Source organism: Cryptomeria japonica, chromosome 6, assembly GCF_030272615.1.
Source record: "Cryptomeria japonica chromosome 6, Sugi_1.0, whole genome shotgun sequence".
NCBI classification, from domain to species: Eukaryota; Viridiplantae; Streptophyta; class Pinopsida; order Cupressales; family Cupressaceae; genus Cryptomeria; species Cryptomeria japonica.
In genome coordinates, this window is record NC_081410.1 from 123,029,607 (window position 1) to 123,050,030 (window position 20,424).

The following is a 20,424-nucleotide window of genomic DNA, read 5'->3' on the forward strand; positions in this document are numbered from 1 at the left end:
AATTGCCATACCAGCATACCATTAACAAAATCATGCCTGATTCCAATTCAGCAATTTAAGAAATAATTAGAATAAGCAAGAAACAAGAAAAATAACAAATGATGTTATAAAAGGGATATGCTATGGCTCAGGAAGAACCTTGTTAATGAAAACAATAAATTTCTTGTTCAAGCACACGTAACAAAGCACTATCAGAGAGCTGAAGGAAATTCTCAATAGAAGAAATTTGTCTTTTCTCTTTTTTGGAGTTTGTTATTCTTTGAAGTCATTGGCTTTTCAAACATTTTAAATTTGTACAGCTCTTCACAGAGTCAAATAGACTCATTGGGACGAACTGTAGGAATGAAAGTGTTGTGAAAGGACCTTCAGTTTTTAACAATCTAGTGTAGATTTTTTTTTGCAAGTGCCACGCCTTATTGACATTGTTTTGGCCCTTTTCAAGGAAGGCCTTCCTCAAAGTAATTAGGATCCAGTTTGCTTCATATTTTTCCTACTAGAGAGGATGCTTGAGTTGCAAGAGCCCTTGTAACTTATGGTCATGACACCAAGATTGGACCAGGTGGAGGAAGTCCAAGATAGAGCAAAGAGAAGAAAGTGAAGGACTCTGTAATTGGCAATGTAATTTGTCAGATGTGAGATACACATCTTTTGTACCCCTTGTTTTCAGCATCATCAAATTTGGAGATTCCGATAGTCTCAACCTTGGGGAGATCTACAAGTGCATTGATAGAATGCTTGGTCAGATGAAGGATGGCGTTCATGAGAGAACCCACCCTACAATTATACCACAAGCATATTTAGCTCACTATTCAGTGAAGCTGGAAAAGTTGAGCACCTCTAGGTCAATAAGGATTGGAGCAGATGGAGTTTGTGAGAGAGAAAGGAAAGAAGGTGAACGAGACGGGAATCAATAATGTATTTTGGTCAAATTTGAGATACATGCATCTTTTTATTCATTGTTTTCAACATCATCAAATTTGGAGATTCTAACGATTTTAGCCTTGGGGAGATCAAAGCACTATCAGAGAGCCGAAGGAAACTCTCAATAGAAGAACTTTGTCTTTTCTCTTTTTTGGAGTGTGTTATTCTTTGAAGTCATTGGCTTTTCAGAAATTTCAAATTTGTACAGCTATTCACAGCATCAAATAGACCCATTGGGACAAACTGTAGGAATGAAAAAGTGTTGTGAAAGGACCTTCAGATTTTAACAATCTATTGTAGATTTTTTTTGCAAGTTCCACACCTTATTGACATTGTTTTGGCCCTTTTCAAGGAAGGCCTTCCTCAAAGTAATTAGGACCCAATTTGCTTCATATTTCATCCTACTTGAGAGGATACTTGAGTTGCAAGAGCCCTCACAGCTTATGGTCATGGCATCAGATTGGGCCAGGTGGAGGAAGTCCAAGATAGAGCAAAGGGAAGAAGGTGAAGGAGACTTATTGGCAATGTTTTTTGTCAGATGTGAGATACACATCTTTTGTATCCCTTGTTTACAGCATCATCAAATTTGGAGATTCGGATAGTCTCAACCTTGGAGAGATTTACAAGTGCATTGATAGAATGCTTGGTCAGATGAAGGATGGCATTCATGAGAGAATCCACCCTACAATTCAACCACAAGCATATTTAGCTCAGTATTCAGTGAAGTTGGAAAAATTCAATGCCTCTGGCTCTGGGTCAAAAAGGATTGGAGTAGATGAAGGGAGTTTGTGACACGGCAAGGGAAGAAGATGAAGGAGACGGGTGTCAATAATGTATTTTGGTCAAATTTGAGATACATGCATCTATTGTATTCATTGTTTTCAACATCATCAAATTTGGAGATTCTAACAATTTTAGCCTTGGGGAGATCTACAGGTGCAATGAGAGCATTCTTGGTCAAATTAAGGTTTTTGACCTTGAGAGAGACCCCAGCCTACAGTTCTACGGTCTACCATGAGCATATTTAGCATCAATGGCAGAAGCTGAAACCCCTAGATCAAGAAGGTTGTAGTGGACACAAGCAAGTTGCAAATGTTCTACCACACTTCACTGGCATTGTTTCAGTCGTTTTCAAGGAACTCCTCAAACCAATTGAAACCTGGTTTGCTTCATACTTCGTTCTACTAGAGGGGATGCTTGAGTTGTGATAGCCCTTATAATCATGACAAGTGATCAATCCCAAGATAGAGCAGGGGTAGAGGTTGACAGAGATTGTGGTTATTAATATTTTTAGTCAAATAGAAGATAAATCACATCTTTTGTGGCCCTTGTTTTCAGAGTTATTTAATGTGGGGATTTTGGGAGACATCTACAAGCACATTGATAGCAATCCTTGGTCAAATGAAAACCTCTATTCATGAGAGAGACCCCTCCCTGCAGTTCTACATTGATCATACTCAGCCCATTATTCACCAGAGGTAGGAGAAGCTGAACAACTCTCCACATAGCTACATATGTGTTGGACCCAAAGTGGTCTGTGAGAGCCTTGAAAAAATTGTTTACCTTGACAACCACAAGGTGAGGAATGGCCTCATGTAGGCTCTCAAGTAAATGCATAGTCTAGAGGAAGCTTGATTGATCAGAGCTCAATGGATTAAATTTACTGAAGTCAATGGCTACAAGAATTCTACAAAAATTAACAAGCACACTTTGGAACAGTAAAGTTCAATTAGTTGGTAGAATCTGTGGACACCGAGATTGTTTTGCATGCTTGCCATTCACTCCTCCCACAGGCTTCCAGCTCCTGTGTTGATGTGGAAAATTAGGCCACACATAGCTTCATCTACTTTTTTAGGAGGAATAGACATACCTCTAAGAGAGCAGAAAAGCTTGTTGTTATACATAGAGCCTTGCATCCTGTTGATCCAAGAGACCTGAGTACAAGCAGAGCCTGATGCCATGATAGCATGTAGAGCTTGACAAGCCACAACAGGTTGATGAGGAGAAGGATGTAGAGCCTGATCCAAGACACTTGAGTACAAGCAGAACCTGATGCCATGATAGTATGTAGAGCTTGACAAGCCACAACAGATGCATCTTGTTGATCCAAGACACCTGAGTACAAGCAGGGCCTGATGCCATGATAGTATGTCGAGCTTGACAAGCCACAACAGGTTGACAAGGAGCAGGATGTACAACCAAGATTGGTTGGGTTTATGCTGCAGGATACAGTTCAAATTGATGAACAGTTCCATGCTATCCATTGGATGATGACTCCAGTTTTATGCTTGTTGCTCAAACTAACTATGCATATCTTCTTTTAGTATTGTTATTTTTCAATTTGATGTCTATCACTTTTAGTTGTGATTCTCAGCTAGTTTTTACTTAGTAATAAAAAATTTTAATTCATAAATGTCATTATGAATACCAAATGGATTATTGGACCACTTATTTAAGTTATTTTCACATACTTAAGCTACTTCACAAGTTTTAAATTTTAAATCCTCTTTTTTCTATATAATAATACTTTATCATCCATCCCATTGCCATCCCCGAAATCCAAGCAATTTTTTTATGTTCCCTGAAAACCTGTCCCCCCATCCTAGACATTGCAATACTGCTGTCAACATTTTTCTTCTTGATCAGTAACACTGTCGTCGGCATAAATTGCCTGTTGTTATGTTTGATAATATTTGTTATCCGACAATATATTAATTAATTGTATTGAGTGGGTTGTCAGTCTCGGGTAGTTATGTGTCGGTTGGTTGACGGTTGTGTACCTCTCAGCAACCGTCGGGTCCTTTAAATATGTCGTTCGTGTACTACCAAGGAAGGGGCATGGTATTGTCGGATCTATTGTAATCCTTGGCCGACCATCCTTGGTCTCTTCTCTGTAATAATTGAATGTGCGAATAAAGATATATTTTACTACCGTGTCTAGTATGCATTTCCATGTACATTATTATTTCCTATATTTAATTTAACAATTGTATCAGTAAACATTTTGGCGCCGTTGCCTTTAAAGAAATCGAGTCAGCCTTGAGTGATTCATGTCCGTAGATCCCACCAAAGGTGAGAAGAGGCCACAGGGTGGTCAAGACCAAGCGATTAGGCGATCTGCCGCCCTCGGTCGGAGGGAGCACAGAGACGAGTCGAAGCCTGGAAGTACTCGGAGTGTTGGGACGTTGGAGGTGGACGTGTAGAGGACATGCGCGTGACTGAGAGTGCAAGGAAAGCACCAGAACGTAGCGGTTAGAATAGTTCACTCAGGTCTAACACACCTGGAAGTACTCGAAGTGTTCGGACACTGGAGGTGGACGTGTAGAGGACGCGCGCGTGTCTGGGAGTGCAAGGAAAGCACCAGAACATAGCGGTCGGAACAATTCACTCAAGTCCGACACACCTGGAAGTACTCGAAGTGTTGGGGATGTTGAAGGTGGACGTGTAGAGGACGCCTGCGTGGCCGAGAGTGTAGGGAAAGCACCGAAACGCAGCAATCGAAACAGTCCACCTAGGTCCAGCACACAAGGCGAATACACACGTACCTTCCAAGTGAAAACAATGTTGAACACCCAAGAGAAGCAGAAACTGCCGAAGTTCATGGGAGACGAGTCGAAGGACCTGGTACAGCATTGCAGAACATGCATAACCATTTGGGAGGCAAATGGCCAAGATGACAGGGACTCCTGGCTGAAGGCATTTCCCGCCACCCTTCGGGGGATCGTCATTGACTGGTACACAGACCTTGACGCCCAACACAAGATGAGATGGAGTGATCTAAAGAGGGCGTTCCAAGAGGAATTCAAACTCTTGAGGGATGATAATGAGATCGTGGCCGAAATCTATAATACTAAGCAAAGGAAAAATGAGAGTGTACGCGCTTACAACTGTAGGCTCAAAGAACTGTTGAACAAGATGGAAAACCAGCCAGCCGACGGGTTGAAGAAGAGGTGGTTCACGGAGGGATTGATACCCTCACTGCGCAAGAAGATGAAAGTAGTGCCTCCGTCCTCATACGTCGATGCATACAATCTAGCGATGGACATCAAGAGTGAAAATAAAACCTCCTCCCGAGAGAAGAGAAAGACCAATGATGATGAGAGCACCGAAGGTAGCAGTGACGAAGAATCCAAAACCGTACGAGCCCTTCGACGGGATATGTTGAGAATGATGAAAGAATTGAAGGCTGAGAAAGGAACCAGCAATGAAGGTAATGAACTGTGGTGTATTGAGTGCAAAAGGGAGGAGCACACGAAAGGCAATTGTCCTAGAAATATGTTTTGTGAAATTTGCCAAGTGCTGGGGCATTCAATCAAGGAGTGCCCATACAATTTGAAGATGAGAAGTACACAAGTACTCTTCACACAGGGAGAGTCCAGCCCATCAAAATCACAGAATGTATCACCAAGTGGTTATGGAAATCAATGAGGGCGAAACCAAATACAGTATGACTTCAGAGGACGTCCTATCATACAGTGCATACAATGTAGTGAATGCGGACACTTTGCAAGAGACTACCATAACAAGAAAGATAACATACAATTATTGTGCAAATGGTATGGACCTGGTGACCATGAAGACACAAACTGTCCGAATCAGAAGGGTATTAATATGCTGGACATGGAGGAACAAGAGGACATAGTTTTGGCAATCACAAGAGCATAAACAAAGAAGGCGATGTATTCAAACTCTAGTACAGAAAAGGAACAAGCCGAAGTAGAACAAGTAACTTCCAATAGAATTGCAAGTATGTCATTGCAGAAGTCAGAGAAGAACATAGTCCGGCAATTGCTACAAACAACCGTACCCATCAAGGTGGCAGACCTTCTTCAAACTATGTCGCAACTGAGAATGGAAATTGCCAACACAGTCAGTGACGACACAGTCATCCAGAAACAATATAAGCCACACGAGGAGGAACTAGCGGGAAAACCATCAGCCGAAGGGAATAAGTCCAGTGATCCAATGTTGTTGACGGTGAGCATCGGGAGGAAGTTGGCGGTCGTCAAGATGGAAATAATGGGGAATAAGTTGACAAACACCATTGTCGATGGAGGCTCAGGGGTAAATGTACTGCCAGAAAACACATGGAAATGTTTGGGGAAGCCGAAGCTTTGGTCGCCAACCTTCCACTTGGTAGGTGCCGACCAACACGACATCCAGCCGTTGGGAACATTGATGGCACAAAAAGTAATGATTGGGACACAACAATTTTTCTTGGACTTTGTAGTCATCCGGTTACAGAAGAAGGCATACGATGCACTCCTCGAGAGGAGATGGTTGATTACCGCCAAGGCGAATCATAACTGGAAGCGAAACACACCCTTGATCGAGAGTGACGGGAGGAAGTACATCATTGACTTGAGGAACCAGGCGGTGAGTGAAGAACTGGCACCCTCGGACTTTGAGTCTTAAGGGTGGAGAGTTAGGTATGGACGGAGGGACGAAAGGCATGAAACCAAATGATGAAGCGGTGCTCGAACTGGAAGATTGCTTTGAGGATGAGACGAGTTCTCTTAATGGATTATTTCACTGGCAGATGGAGGATTATGAAGTCTTCCACCCCGACTGTAACATGCTACAAATTGGCCAAATTGAGGAAGTGCAAAGTTCGTCGTACGATATTCATCTATGCACATCCAGCGTTGGTGTGTCTGGGTTGTACGAACAGTTGCCAAGTGAGCCTGTACCATATGAACAGAGGCCGCTGAGTGGGAATGGGGAAGTATCTAAGGTGTATGAAGAAGACTCACGCGGCGAGGATCAAAAATTGGATGTTGTAGAGCTTGGTGGAGATGCCCCGAAGAAGTTAATACTATACGCTAAACGGTTCACATCAGCCGAAAGTAATTCAGCCGTATGGTTCAAATCAGCCGAGAGTAAATTGACCATACAACCCATAAGAATCGAGAGTACATGGAGCGTACGGTCCACAGGAACCAAGAGTGAAGTTGCCAAAGGATTGTCACTGCATGCCAAGAGTAAAGTTTTTGAAGAATTGTCACCGTACGTGGAGAGTAAAGTTGTCGAACAGTTGACTAAGTCCATATCGTACGTCGTACGGTTCAGAGAAGAAAAGAGCAAGTTGGCTCTTGAGAGTCCAAGTTGCGTCGACGTGATGAGGTTACCACACGAAGCTAAGAGCCCCAGCTACACAGTACATACTAGAGAAACGGAGTGCTAGAGATCCGTACAGTCAAGGGAGCCAAATTGCAAAGCATACCCATAGGCCAATCCGTACGAGTGAGTAAGTGCTACGCTCAAAAAGTTGTGTGGCCATACGAGCAAGTGTGGAGGCGGCCGTATAGAAAACCCATAAGTATACCATACGTGAAGAAGAGAAGGTCGTACATGAGTACATTGTACGTGCGAGTGTGGAGAAGGTCGTACAAAAAAACCATAAACATGTCATACGGCAGGCGAGTGTGGAGAAGGCCGTACAGAAAAATCATAAACAAGTATATGAAGGAAAAGTTGAACCGTACGCAAGGATTGCTAGGCCGTACGAAGGAAGAGTTGCACCGTGGGAGAGAAAAGTTGAACTGTACACAAGGATTGCTAGGTCGTACGAAGGAGGAGTTGCACCGTACGAGATAATTATTGAGCTGTACAACGGAAGTATCGTACTGTGCGGTGGAAGTGTTGAGTTGGATGAAAGGAGTCTCAAGCCACACACCTATGCATTGTACAGCCAAGAGAGAAGCACAAGCCTGTACGAAAGAACAAGTCTGTAAGCAAGGAGGATAAGCCCATATGTAAGGAGAACAAGTCAGAAAACACAATACCCATACGGAAGAATACGCCTTGATCAGAATTTTGACTTCATTGGCCTCGTTCCTGACGTCTTAAAAAAGCAGAAAATTGATGCACGTGAGGGGCGCTGCGAGGGGTGTTGCCCTCGACCCCGCAAGGGGCTCTGCCCCTTGACCCCATTGGGGGCGTTGCCCCAAACCCCCATTTGATTTGGTAGGTACACTACAATTTGGGGGTGTCTAGTCGAAGTCACTGTCTGTCGTTAGTCCTCCAGAATATCACTTGATGTTTGCTTGTCGTCTGGAAGTTGACTTTTCTTTTGGGGGGGTTGATGTTGTCGGCATAAATTGCCTGTTGTTATGTTTGATAATATTTGTTATCCAACAATGTATTAATTAATTGTATTGAGTGGGTTGTCAATCTCAAGTAGTTATGTGTCAGTTGGTTGACGGTTGTGTACCTCTTGGCAACCGTCGGGTCCTTTAAATATGTCGTGAACTGCCAAGGAAGGGGCATGTTATTGTCGGATCTATTGTAATCCTTGGTCGACCATCCTTGGTCTCTTCTCTGTAATAATTGAATGTGCGAATAAAGATATATTTTACTGCCGTGTCTGGTATGCATTGCCATGTACATTATTATTTCCTGTATTTAATTTAACAGTTGTAGCGGTAAACAAACACTTGTATCACTTACCAAAAATATACAAAAATTATGTAATTCTTTTGACAACTAGGCACTAGGCAAAGTTGTTTGGGTTGTTATATATGTACATATGTACATTACGTACATATATATGTATGTATATACATCTGTGTATATATACATATACATATACATATATAAACACATACATGTGTATGTGTACGTGTACGTGTATGTGTATGTGTATGTGTATGTGTATGTGTATGGGTATGTGTATGTGTATGTGCGTGTGTATGCGTATGTGGGTGTGTGTGTCCATGTGTATGTGTGTGTGTGTATATATGTGTGGGACGCGGCTAATCTAGCTCCAAAACGGCTGACTAACCTTTGTGTTATACACATAATTGAAAAATAAAAGACGCGGCTAATTTTGCCGAGCACGACCGAGATCTGTAATTTTCAACTTACCCTCGTGTTATGTGGAAATCGTGGCTTTTTGGAGCCAGATTAGCTACAGCCACATGTATATGTGTGTGTGTGTGTGTCCGTGTCTGTGTCTATGTGTGTGTGTGTGTATGTGTATGTGTATGTGTGTGTGTGTGTGCATGTGTGTGTGTATGTTTGAATAACAATAGAACCAACATAAATGGAAGGCAGAATTTATGAGATGTAATTTTGGAAAACTTGGTTTCAAAAAAAAAAAAAAACTCAACATGAATGGAGAAGGAAGACCTCAGCAGCCATATGGATGTAATAGTAACATACATTTCTAAAAATAACTTATGGAGTGAAAGAACAAAATATAACTGCATGCTTAATCTTACCAACAAATTTGATGTCTGTGTTATCTACAAGCCATTGTGCCCCATCTTTCATAAAGCCAACATAACTTGTATCGAATTGTCTTTTCCACATGAGACGCCTATTAAAAGGTCAAAACGTTAAATTCAGTGCATCTTACAACAAGTATTTGGGCATTCACATAATTAAGAGTTCAAATGGCATGGAATATCAGCAGAAATTAGAAAGCAGGTAAATTATAACAATATCCCACAAATGCCTCGGAATGCTAAAGAAAGAGAGGTCATACCAAGATGCAAGACAGAGAAAATTATATTGAACTAAATTTATAAATCAATGGAGGAATCAAAAAAAAATTCACATGAAAGAGTTTCAAATGGGACCAGAGTTGATCATAACTAAGAAACCTAACTACACTAAAACAACTAAACCATAAATAAGAGTCACCAAAATAACAAGATAAAGAAGAATTGAAAAATTATTTAAATGTCACTTTCCATTGGAAAGAACATATATTACAAAATTAGTGACTTTCCAGCTAGTGTACATTAGTAAATTTGTAATTTTGTAGCAAGGAAACAAGATAGTTACATTTTCTGATTTTCAAAAAGTTTGTGGTTATAAACTCCCCAGCAGTCAGGAAGCTATTGCCTATTACTGCTAGTTCAGTCAGTGATTATCAATTAGCTAAAGTTGGAGTGGGCATTAATTTGGTATTTAGGGTTATATAGAATATCAATATGCAGATTAACAAATGGTTTTTTAAACTTGAACCCAAGCATTCGTGGCTAGGGACTTGCCTGCTAAGAACCTTTATTTGCCTCAATTGTAAGATAGAGAAGAATCGCCAAAACTAGGTTATACTGTTAATGTGCAAACCTACCTATATTAGCACTGTATATAAAAATGTTGTACTTATTGTGTCACAATATGCAGACCCCCACCTTGACAATAAATGCTCACCAGTGCTCCACAGGGACGCGTCCCCCCTGAAAATGTAGGCATACCCGAGACGTGGGGACTCCTAGAGAAGCCATCCCTCCACCGCCACCAAGTTTCCTCCGCTGTCTCCGAGACGTTTCCTCACTAGGGGGACGTTTCCCAGAAGTTTCTTGTGTTAGAAACGACAAAGGGGACTACCAGATGTCCCTCAACCTTGGAGGGGACTTGCAAACTGACTTGCAATTTTTTAATACTGATTGGTATGGTTGAGTCTATCTCAGGCTGTTTGGCATTGTTTGGGGGCGAACATGGTTGCATAGAGTGAGTTTTAGGAGGCTTTAAGGGGTTGTTTGGACCTACAATGGTGATGTTTCGGACCTGCAACATATTTTCCAGTTGTATAAGACCTGCATTGTTGCATATAGTAATTTAAACCAAAATGTGTGTTTCGAACCTATAGTGATCATTTCAGCTGCCTTTTCAAGGTATTTTCGTTTATTGTTTTCTATTGGATGCTAGTTTCATGCAATTTGGGCAATCTAGAAAGTGTCTTTTCAATGTGCTGCCTTGTACCAACATTTGTATCAGCTTGTAATCGTTATCAGTACTTAATAGCAGAGATAAGCATTGTTTTAGTTTGCATGGTTCTTATGCTTGTTAAAAAATAAAAGATCACCTAGAGTGGTCATTACACATATAAAGATGTTTTTCATGACAACAAAATTGAAAAAGATTTATGCTATTATTTCTATACCTTGAGCTGCAATGATAGGGGTGAGTTAATTAGCGCTTTTACTATCTTTAGGGTTAGATCCTTTTAAGATACTCCAAGTCTCCAACACAATCTTTCTAGTTTCTACTTCTAACTTATTGTTCAAAGTTCATTGCAATCATTGCAATGTGTTTACTTATTCCTTATACTGTTATACATATTTTTAAAACTAATTTTTCAAGTACTAAATGTATTATGTCAGCACCGCTCCACCCCCCCCCTGACATTTCCAAACTCAGGCCCCAAGTACCCCCGTCCCCGAAACACATTTGCCCATCCCCCCAAGGAAACATCCCCAAACCCTGTGGAACTATGATGCTCACGTCCTAATAAAAGAAAATTGTCTTTTCAACGACTTCACAATTTTCTGAATTCTTAAATCAAACTCAGACTACAGCAAAAGATGAAGGTAAATAAGTAAGAGGATGCAACACTTTTCTCTTGATCGGCTAGTTAGAACCTTGAAAAATTCATTAAACTAGTGTTCTCCAAAAGGTACATTTTAAGTAGAACAAGGCAGCAATTTACTAAGTTAAAACCAATGGTAAGATTACAAGGAGACACAACTCTTGGGAAGGACGTAGCAATGAACAGACATGACCTTCCAAGGCCAGTTGAGAAGTATATGATGCAGATAGATACTCCAAGGAGAGACACAAGACAATCAAAGAAGATAAATAAGATTTGAATTATATACAGCAAACCAAAGCAGAAATTTGGATTAAGGCTGGTATGGATGAATATATCTATATATATATATATGTTTGATGTGTATGCTTAGTTGTATGTAATATGATTAGTCATCTATATTCTTTAATGTTTGTTATGTATGATATTAATAAGCATTGTTAATCTATATGTTCATTAAATTAATAAAACCTACCTATTCTTATTCCCCAATCAGTCATATGTGGAACGGAAGGAAATAGTAGGCCACCCCAAGTGATGGAATTTTCATAGTAGGATATTCCTGCCACTTGTGGGCCAAGGGGCTGGCTATCATAGTTGGATGCACCATGCTCTTGGGCTTAGTTAGGCTGAACGGTCTCCGGACACCATTTCAAGGTTTTCCTTTCTGATTCTACTATGGGGTTATGGGAATAAGCTAGGGTTTAGGTTTCAATGGCAAATTTATTTATCATTTCATATGATATTGATTATTTATTAACTCTCAAACTCCCTAACATTAATGAATTAACTTTAGAATGCTAATGATAAGTATATTATATTGATGGAATTATTAAATATTATCAAAAACAGGTACATCCCAATTTGAGGGCATTACACAATAAAATAGACTGCACCTCTAGAAAAATGTTATATAGTAAGCATAGACCTCCCAAAGAGTTCTTTTGTAATGATTAGGGTATTAGAGTCTATGGTGCCTGACTGTAATTCAAGTTGGAAATTGCCAATCATAAAATAAGAAAAATAATTCAGCGGTGACAAAATAATTTAAGAATATTCAGCTTGAAGTTTAGTAAATATAAATATTCATAAGATATAATAGAAGTGAATAAAATTTGTAAACAAAATTAGTTAAGGAATAACAAAAATACATAGCTACCGTGACAAGTGCCCTTCAGCTAATGATAGTCTAACATCACTTTCATATCAGTTTTCCTCATGCATCTGTAACAAGTGAATGATGCATATTTGGTGTAGTTGCATAAAGGTGCCTACTTTACACATTACTCATGGGAAAATATAGACATTATCCCAGAAGATATTTCTGCATGCACATACTATGCATTTGCTTCTTGCTATTTGTATTTTATTCATTTTATGCTTGCAAAATCATGCACTATGAGTCACATCAAGGTTTGGTATGGGAAGGTGAAATCAAAGTAAAGATGGAACAACTTGTGTTTATCAAGATGGAACACTGTGATGCCCAGGGGATAAGTTTTATTATTGAGGGGTTTGGAGATGCCAATGGAAAACTCATATGCTAGTAGAGTTATGATAGGCGAGAACCCACCTACAAGTCAACATTATAGGGTGATTTCAAACTTTAAATACCATTTAACTTAGGCAATGGGCTTCCTTCAAAGTCTACTGGAAGTTGTAACCATATCAATTGCATATTTATTTACATTGTGTTCTTACATGACGTGTTTCTTATGTCATTATATTGTATTAATTCTATGTTTCATGAAGTTATGGAGAAGACATGTATTATTATCATGATCCAGTGTTATAAATTGGGCCTTCAAAACTACACACTTAATGGACAATTGGGACAAACCGGAGTGCAATAGATCATTAATCTGTATTTAATCCCAGACTAGGTCTTCATCAATGCTCAAGCCAATTTATTGAGATAACATCCTATTTCAGGTGTTTGCTAAGAAAATATTAGCCGAACATGTTATTTCTATTTTTATTTCAGAGTTACAAAAAAAATTGATTCTGAGCCTGTAGAAGCACAAACAAAGATGCTTACTTTCAAGCTTCCATAATGATATGATCTCTCATTTGCCATATTTTTATGTAAATAATATTTTATCTTGGAAAACATTTTAAGATTTTCCATGTTTCTCTTGCATGTTCTATTTATTTTAATGTAATGACAAAACATGTCAGTTTTTTTGCCTGCACGTGCACTAGCAAAGATGCTCATGTTTTTAGTGATAGGATCTCTCAATCACCATAATTCAATATTATGAAGTAATAGCATGGTTTCAAGATAAAAGACATTTCATGTAAGGTAGCATGGGCAAACATCAAACTCTGATATGCACTGCGCGAATGATGTCTCTCGGCATCTTCTACATAGATTTCTATAAATATAGGTATGCTAGTCTTATTATAATTTTAATATGCTGCATGCTTTAAATAATTCCTCCATCACTACTACTCTAAGTCTTCCTTAACTTGTTTGAGTGTTTGCTCCTCTATGGCTAGTCCAAATAATTTTTGCTGACATTCTTGTCAATGTAATAGCTTCTTCTGGCTACATGTGCATCAGTGGATTGTAATTGATACTTTGAAAACTATTAGTATCTAGTTATTATTTATGCACTACAAAGTATGCATTGTGCAATGCAATGTGACTAGGGACATGAACTGCTGAACATAAATGACAAGAATTTATATCCCACAATTCATAGGCTAAACACTCAATTTTACTTGCTATATATATCTATATGCTATTGAAATGCCCTTAAATTTAAAAAACTAGTAGTTTTGCGTTTTTTACATTTTCAAAAAATTATTTTTTTCCCAATGAAATCCCCATTTTTGGAAAAAATCTTATTCTTTTGGTTTGAGAATTTTTTTCCCATAAGTTTTTTGCTGCTATGATCTAAACCATCCAAACATTGTTGCAAGGTAAACTTGGTAGACTAAAATCCCATGTATTAATAATAACTGCACAAATAGCAATTGTCAATAGTAATAAAGAACAAGTATCTTGTCTCTTGGTCTTTTGTCAAACCTATTTCGTGGCCTTCATAACAATTATGTCTTTAGAAATGAATACAGATACAGGAAGAAAATAATAATGAAAAATCAATTATGCTCTCTACCTTAAGTATATGTAAGCTTAAGTAGGATTAGCTAGCAATAAACTTACAAGCCTTCTATATACTAATCAAAAGTCCATTAACAAATCATACCCTTTCAATGTTTATATATGTCGTTGTGTTGATTCTTTTGGTCTTGAAGCATTTGTCACTACTAGTGCTACCTCATGTAAAACAAATTATTGACCATATTACATGGGCCTAAGGACAGCTTATCTTTAACCAAATGCAAGGCCCCTACTGCCAAAAGTCAATATGATTGAATTGGAGTGGAAGCTGAGTTTGAAAAAAAAAAAAGACTTAGAAAATTTGTTAAGCAAATGTATCAAGTTGTAATAAAATTGTATTGAAACTAGAATCATGCAAATACATATTTTTAGAACTTAACAGTACCTATCAGTATTGAGTGTTCGAAAAAGCACACGCTGGACACCTCTTGGAATGTTCAAGGCCTCCATTACCTTTGCTACAATTAGAAAGAAATCCAAACAATATTAATCTTTGCTCCAATTCACAAGGATATATAGTTATGTTTTGATATTCAAAATACTAAGAGTCAAGCACAAAAGATTATCTGAAATAAGTCACTGGTTTTTCTCCATCCACTCATAAAACAAGCTTGATATAAGTGTTTTCACTTTAAATTATATCACGCCAATCACGAATTATCTAAAGCAAATAGAAATTAGAGAACTGGCATTCATAGAAGCTATTCATTATTCAATATTGCACATACATGGATCAATCTATGAGAGGATGTATTTTAGTCTTTGCCATTCTGATGGCTTATAAGGTCCTAACATCTAGCCACTTGGTCAATTAGTCTATCATGATCTACAATATACCTACACCAATAGAACTAACTTCCAATCTTAAAAGGTCCTATGAAATTGGTTTCCACCATGCAGAGCAAATGTAGTTGTGACAACTAGAGGGCCTGAAAGTTGCTCTAAAATGATTTATTCATTTGTTGATATGCATCCCACATAGGGACCCACACTTTGGCATTGTAGAAGTAGGTAGGCCAATCAACAATGCCATGGGTACAATAGTGTTCTGTCCCAACTGATGCAATGACCCTCCATTGGATGTTGTGGATTTCTTTGTGCAGTACACATTCTACACATAATCTACTCCCATGCAACGTAAAAAGCCATTAATCATCTCAGAAATGCTAATTTTCAATATGATCTCCCTCTCAATCGGTTGCATAGTTTATGAAAGTTGCTATCAACAGGAAGTTCTCAATATTCTTGTATGAAGATGGCAAAATTTCTATCTACAATAAATGTGCAAGCGGAGAGCCATCCTAGATACCTAGTTCTACAAACCTGGTCCACAAAATCCACTCTACAGTGACAACGTTCCTTTATTGTCACACACTGAGATTGATATTATTCTCCAAAATAAACAACATCCGCCTATTAAAAAACCCATGAATCATGACTATTGACCAGGAGAGCTTGGTAATTGATTTTCTAGTTATTAACCTCAGTCCTTCTGATTTTGAATAGGACATCCATAGGGATTCCCACTATCATGCTCTACTTGGTATATTATCTAGTGCAATATCACCCAACATGGTAAAGCGAGTGGCTCTTTCCCTATTCCAGCACGCACCTAATTATGAAACTTGAAATCTACATGAAATAGGAAATTCCTTATTCAACCCAATAGGCCAAGGTAAGCATGCTGATTATCTGCACAATTGGTCTTGCATTTGAGTCATAATGCATCTAACTTTTGCCAACTTGATTGTTTTGCTGGCCATTGTTGCTGTTGTTGTTGTTCCCCTGACTAGGGTTCTTGTGTCTTCCATTGGTAGCTCTTCTAATTTGTAATGTATGAAAAATGTAAATATGTATGATTTAGGTATTTTCCTAGGGTAAAAGCTAAGATACTCTTTCAATACTAGGTAAAGATTTTATACTTTTTGACATAAAAACAAAGAATAACGACTGCACACTTATGCCATTCAATTAAAATCAAAGATTGAGCAAGTACACAGAGAGTTCAAAAGGCTAACACATAAACATGAACTCCATGGTCAAATTAAATGTAGGACTCAATATAATGCCACAGACTACACCTTCAAGCTCACCTACAATACAAAGCTTGCAAATTCATCGAAGCAATCTAACTTTTAGCACACAAAACAAGAGATCTCAATAAACATTTATAAGCAAGATAGGCATAATAAATGTGATTGAGTGAATAACAAATTCAAGATAACAATAACATTAAAGTAGCAACTCTAGCAATATGTAGGCATGAGAATTACCATCAATAAAACTACGTGCAAAAAGCACTTATTTATACTATTTACAAACAATTGAATGAAAATAAATGAATTAAACACACTCCACCTCTACCCTAACCAAGATCGTTTGCATTTTGTCCAAAAATTCTAATTTTATTAGTGTTCTTGTGTTCCACAGGGATGCATTCTCCCTGCCAAAACTAGGCATTTCCAAAATATTGAAGACATGGGGACTTGAGGGAAACATTTCCCCACCACCACCACGTACGTGGAGATGTTTTGAAGACATCCCCCAAGTTTAGGTAAGCCACTAAGACACTAAGATGTCCCCCAGATGCTCAAGGGACTCCTAGGCCTTCTAACTGCACCCAAGACTCCCAAGCATCCCCACCAAAAGTCAGTGAAAAAGTCAGTGAAAAAGTAAATTTAATTTTTCATTTTTTTTATTTTTTTTTTTTTGTTCCACAAATCCTAACCCTAATGGTCAATGGGCCACACCTGCACCCTAAAAAGACACAAAAAAATCATAAGTAGGCATCTATGCCTCATTTCCAATTACTCCCAATTTTTTGAAATAGTAAGGAATAGGTCTTTCAGAAAACAGAGTGATAAAACTGTAAAAAAGGTGTGAACCATGAAGGTTTGTATGGTTTTGAAGGTCTTGAAAATGGCTGCCCCTAGACCACATGAAGGACACTGCCCCTCACTAGGGGCTTCACCCCAAACCTCCACCCATTGCCATCCAATCATTATCCCAAATCTATGCTCCATCCCTAAGACCTATCCCTCCCATCTTGAGAATCCATGGAACATAAAAAATTCACATGTGATTACATGTTGACCTAACGATTAAAATTATCATAATTGTCACTAAAAAGCTCAAATATCTCACATGATGAGATAAACAATCTAACTATAGTCGACTCTCGACCATAAATAGAGAATGCTAAAAAATGGTGGAAAGCTATAAATAGAAAGATCTACCTAAAATAGCAAACTTCAAATATACTCTTTCCTTTGAAAATTGGGGATGGATATGCTAAAATAGACTTCTTTGGATACAACTTTGGGTAATTTTGATGATGCTCTCATGACAAACCTTTTGATATATTAACAATCTCTTAGAACTTCGAATTCAAAACTGTTTGTCAATTACTAACACCACTCTATCAAAATAAAACAAGTGGGATAGAGGACAATGAGAGAAAAGACTTCTTTATAAGCATAATGCTGTTTGCTAAAACTAGGCACTCGAGCTCTTATTAAATAATGTTTGATCTTTGTGAAACTATGAAAACCCTTCATTAATAGCTATATGATTGAAATGAATTGGCACTTCATCCTAAAATAGAAGATCTCCCCTATTTTTAAAGCTTAGATACATCGAATATTTCTGCCAACCTCGGTTTGCTCTATTAATAAAATATTCACACTTGTCTGTGATTCAGTTGCATATCACACATGCTTAATTTATATGATTTCAATTGAGTCCTGCTACCCACATACCTCTATGAACCTTGTGTGCCTGTATATAGGCTTCTACGATTTTGGAATTTTGTTGCTTTGTTGAGGTACATACTTTTGAATGCATGTGTCACTGTATAAGACTCAAAACACAGATTTCACTCCCTTAAGGAGATGCACACGTGTGTGAAAAGATTTTTGAAGTAATTTGCTGATTTAATTTGTTCTGGTGCATTTAAACTCATAAAGAGCATGTCTCTTTTTTGCTGCATGCACCTGGTCTTGTTGTGCATGCCAATGAACAGCTGCAAATTTTATCATGTTCGTTTTTGTGTTTCAATCAAGCATGCACCTAGTGCTGTCAAGCACGCCTGGGTGTTAAACACGAACCTCTAAGCCATTTTTAGACTTACAAACTTGCTATTTTACTTGCCATTCGGACTTGGATGCACACCTATGTTCCTTGCAGGATTTTTTTAATTTCCTGCATTTTTATTTGACCACACCTTATATTGATGGCAGCTCTATCTATGTTGCCATTCATATCATTAACCATATCAGACATCTTTCCTTCTATTCTCTCACTTTGATAACCTGCAATACCAATACTTTTTTGGTCAATATTTGTACTTTCTATAATTTCTCTTCTAATGTTTGTGGAATTAAGCCATAATGGAATCTTTCCCACATGTTCCATTAACACCTCAATACTAGTGTTCATTATCTGATCCATTCATTATATGATTTTTTCACTCTAATAGTAGTGTTCATTGAAGGCGTTATCTGATCCATTCAGATAACGCCTCAATACTATTTGATCATTTAATTTGTTAAAGGAATCTTTCCCACATGTTCTAATGTTGCTCTGATTGCATAGTTGGATGCATCAATAAGTACATGGAACTCCTTACTCCAATCTGAGTATGCTAGGCTTGGGGAACTAATTATCCATACCTTCAATTCATTTAAGGTATTATCTGATCCTCAACCCATGTGAATGGTTGGCCCTTTTGTGTATGTTGATCAAGCGGGATATCTGAGAAATGTTTTTTATAAACCTTTCGTATAGCCAACATAACCCAAGAATGATTTGACTCGTGACATTTTGTGGTGCTTCAATTTGTATGATCACCCTTATCTTGTTTGGGGCAGTCTTCAATCTGGTTTTACAAACAATATGATCCTCAAGACATGAAGTTCAATCATGTCTTATTTCTTGAAGTTCATTCGTATCCCTTGGTTTGTAAACCAAGGGATACGAATGAACTTCAAGAATTAAGACATGATTGAACTTCATGCTTTGACCTACATAAGCGAACCTCACAATTTGAAGGATCTGAGTGAATTCCACAAATTGAGCCTCGAGCAAAATCCAAGTGAGTGATCTCTACTTCACGTGTTCATAGTCAAAGGTGAAGGTGCAAGATTGGTTACATGATTACTACCTTAAACTGATTTGAAGTTTGAAAAGAGCAATTTTGGGTTAAGCTCGTATAATGAAGGAGAGTAAGTTCAAAGACAAGGACAACTTCATGAACATCAAGGGTGGAGTAAACTTCAAGAGCTCCTCTCTAAGAGCAAAAATCAACTTCAAAGTGCTCCTTCATGAAGGCGAATTCCTCTAGATCTTCTTATCAAACCTGCAAAACACATAAAATCAAGGGATATATCAAGCTAAGAAGAACTATCAAAGTTATATATTATGTATTTGATATCAGGTTTGTTTTGTTTTGCAGATGGGAGAGGATGGTGATTGCAAAGCAAAAAGGAGAAAGATTGTAAGACCTACACCACCATGTAAGAGGAGAAACTTCACACCCAAGAGGAATTTCAACTTTCACCGCACCATGGAGACATGAAGAGATCAAAGGAGTGCGAGAGAGAAGTTATACAATCACTCCACGGCAAGTGAGGATGAAGGAGGGACTCAATTCCCTCAATATATTCCATCACCACTACTTCGAGCAAGCTTGTAATGTCGAGTATCAAATCTTCCAATCTACAAGCAAATTGAGGTGGCATCCCAGTCACCACTCACCAATCAGAGGGGTTCCACATCAGCATGTCTAGATGCAATGTACATGACTCACCAGTGATGGCACAAACTCCGAGGCACCTACCCTTGTTATCTATTGGTCATGCCGAAGTGTTGTAATTATTTCATTGGCCAAATTGAGTTTGTTGTAACAAACCCTAATTAGGGTTTTCATTGTAAAATCTCGGCCATTGATTTCAAATGGATTTGAGCCATTGAATTGTATTGAGAACACTATAAAAGGCTCAAATCTTTCATTTGTAAAGGTTAATAGTTGGCTAATAGTTAATAGTGCTAGAATTGT

At 38.3% G+C, this 20,424-nt stretch overlaps 1 protein-coding gene across 1 annotated transcript in view; it reads right to left on the reverse strand.

Annotated features, from left to right (window-relative positions):
- The window catches only part of LOC131029832 (cyclase-like protein 2), a 175,804-nt gene that overhangs the window by 96,612 nt on the left and 58,768 nt on the right, over positions 1-20,424 (reverse strand). Inside the window, exons 3-4 of the mRNA XM_057960484.2 lie at positions 14,755-14,827; positions 9,144-9,241 (exon numbers count right to left, since the gene is read on the reverse strand). Coding sequence (XP_057816467.2) covers positions 9,144-9,241; positions 14,755-14,827 — 171 coding nt within the window. The remainder of the gene's footprint in view (positions 1-9,143; positions 9,242-14,754; positions 14,828-20,424) is intronic.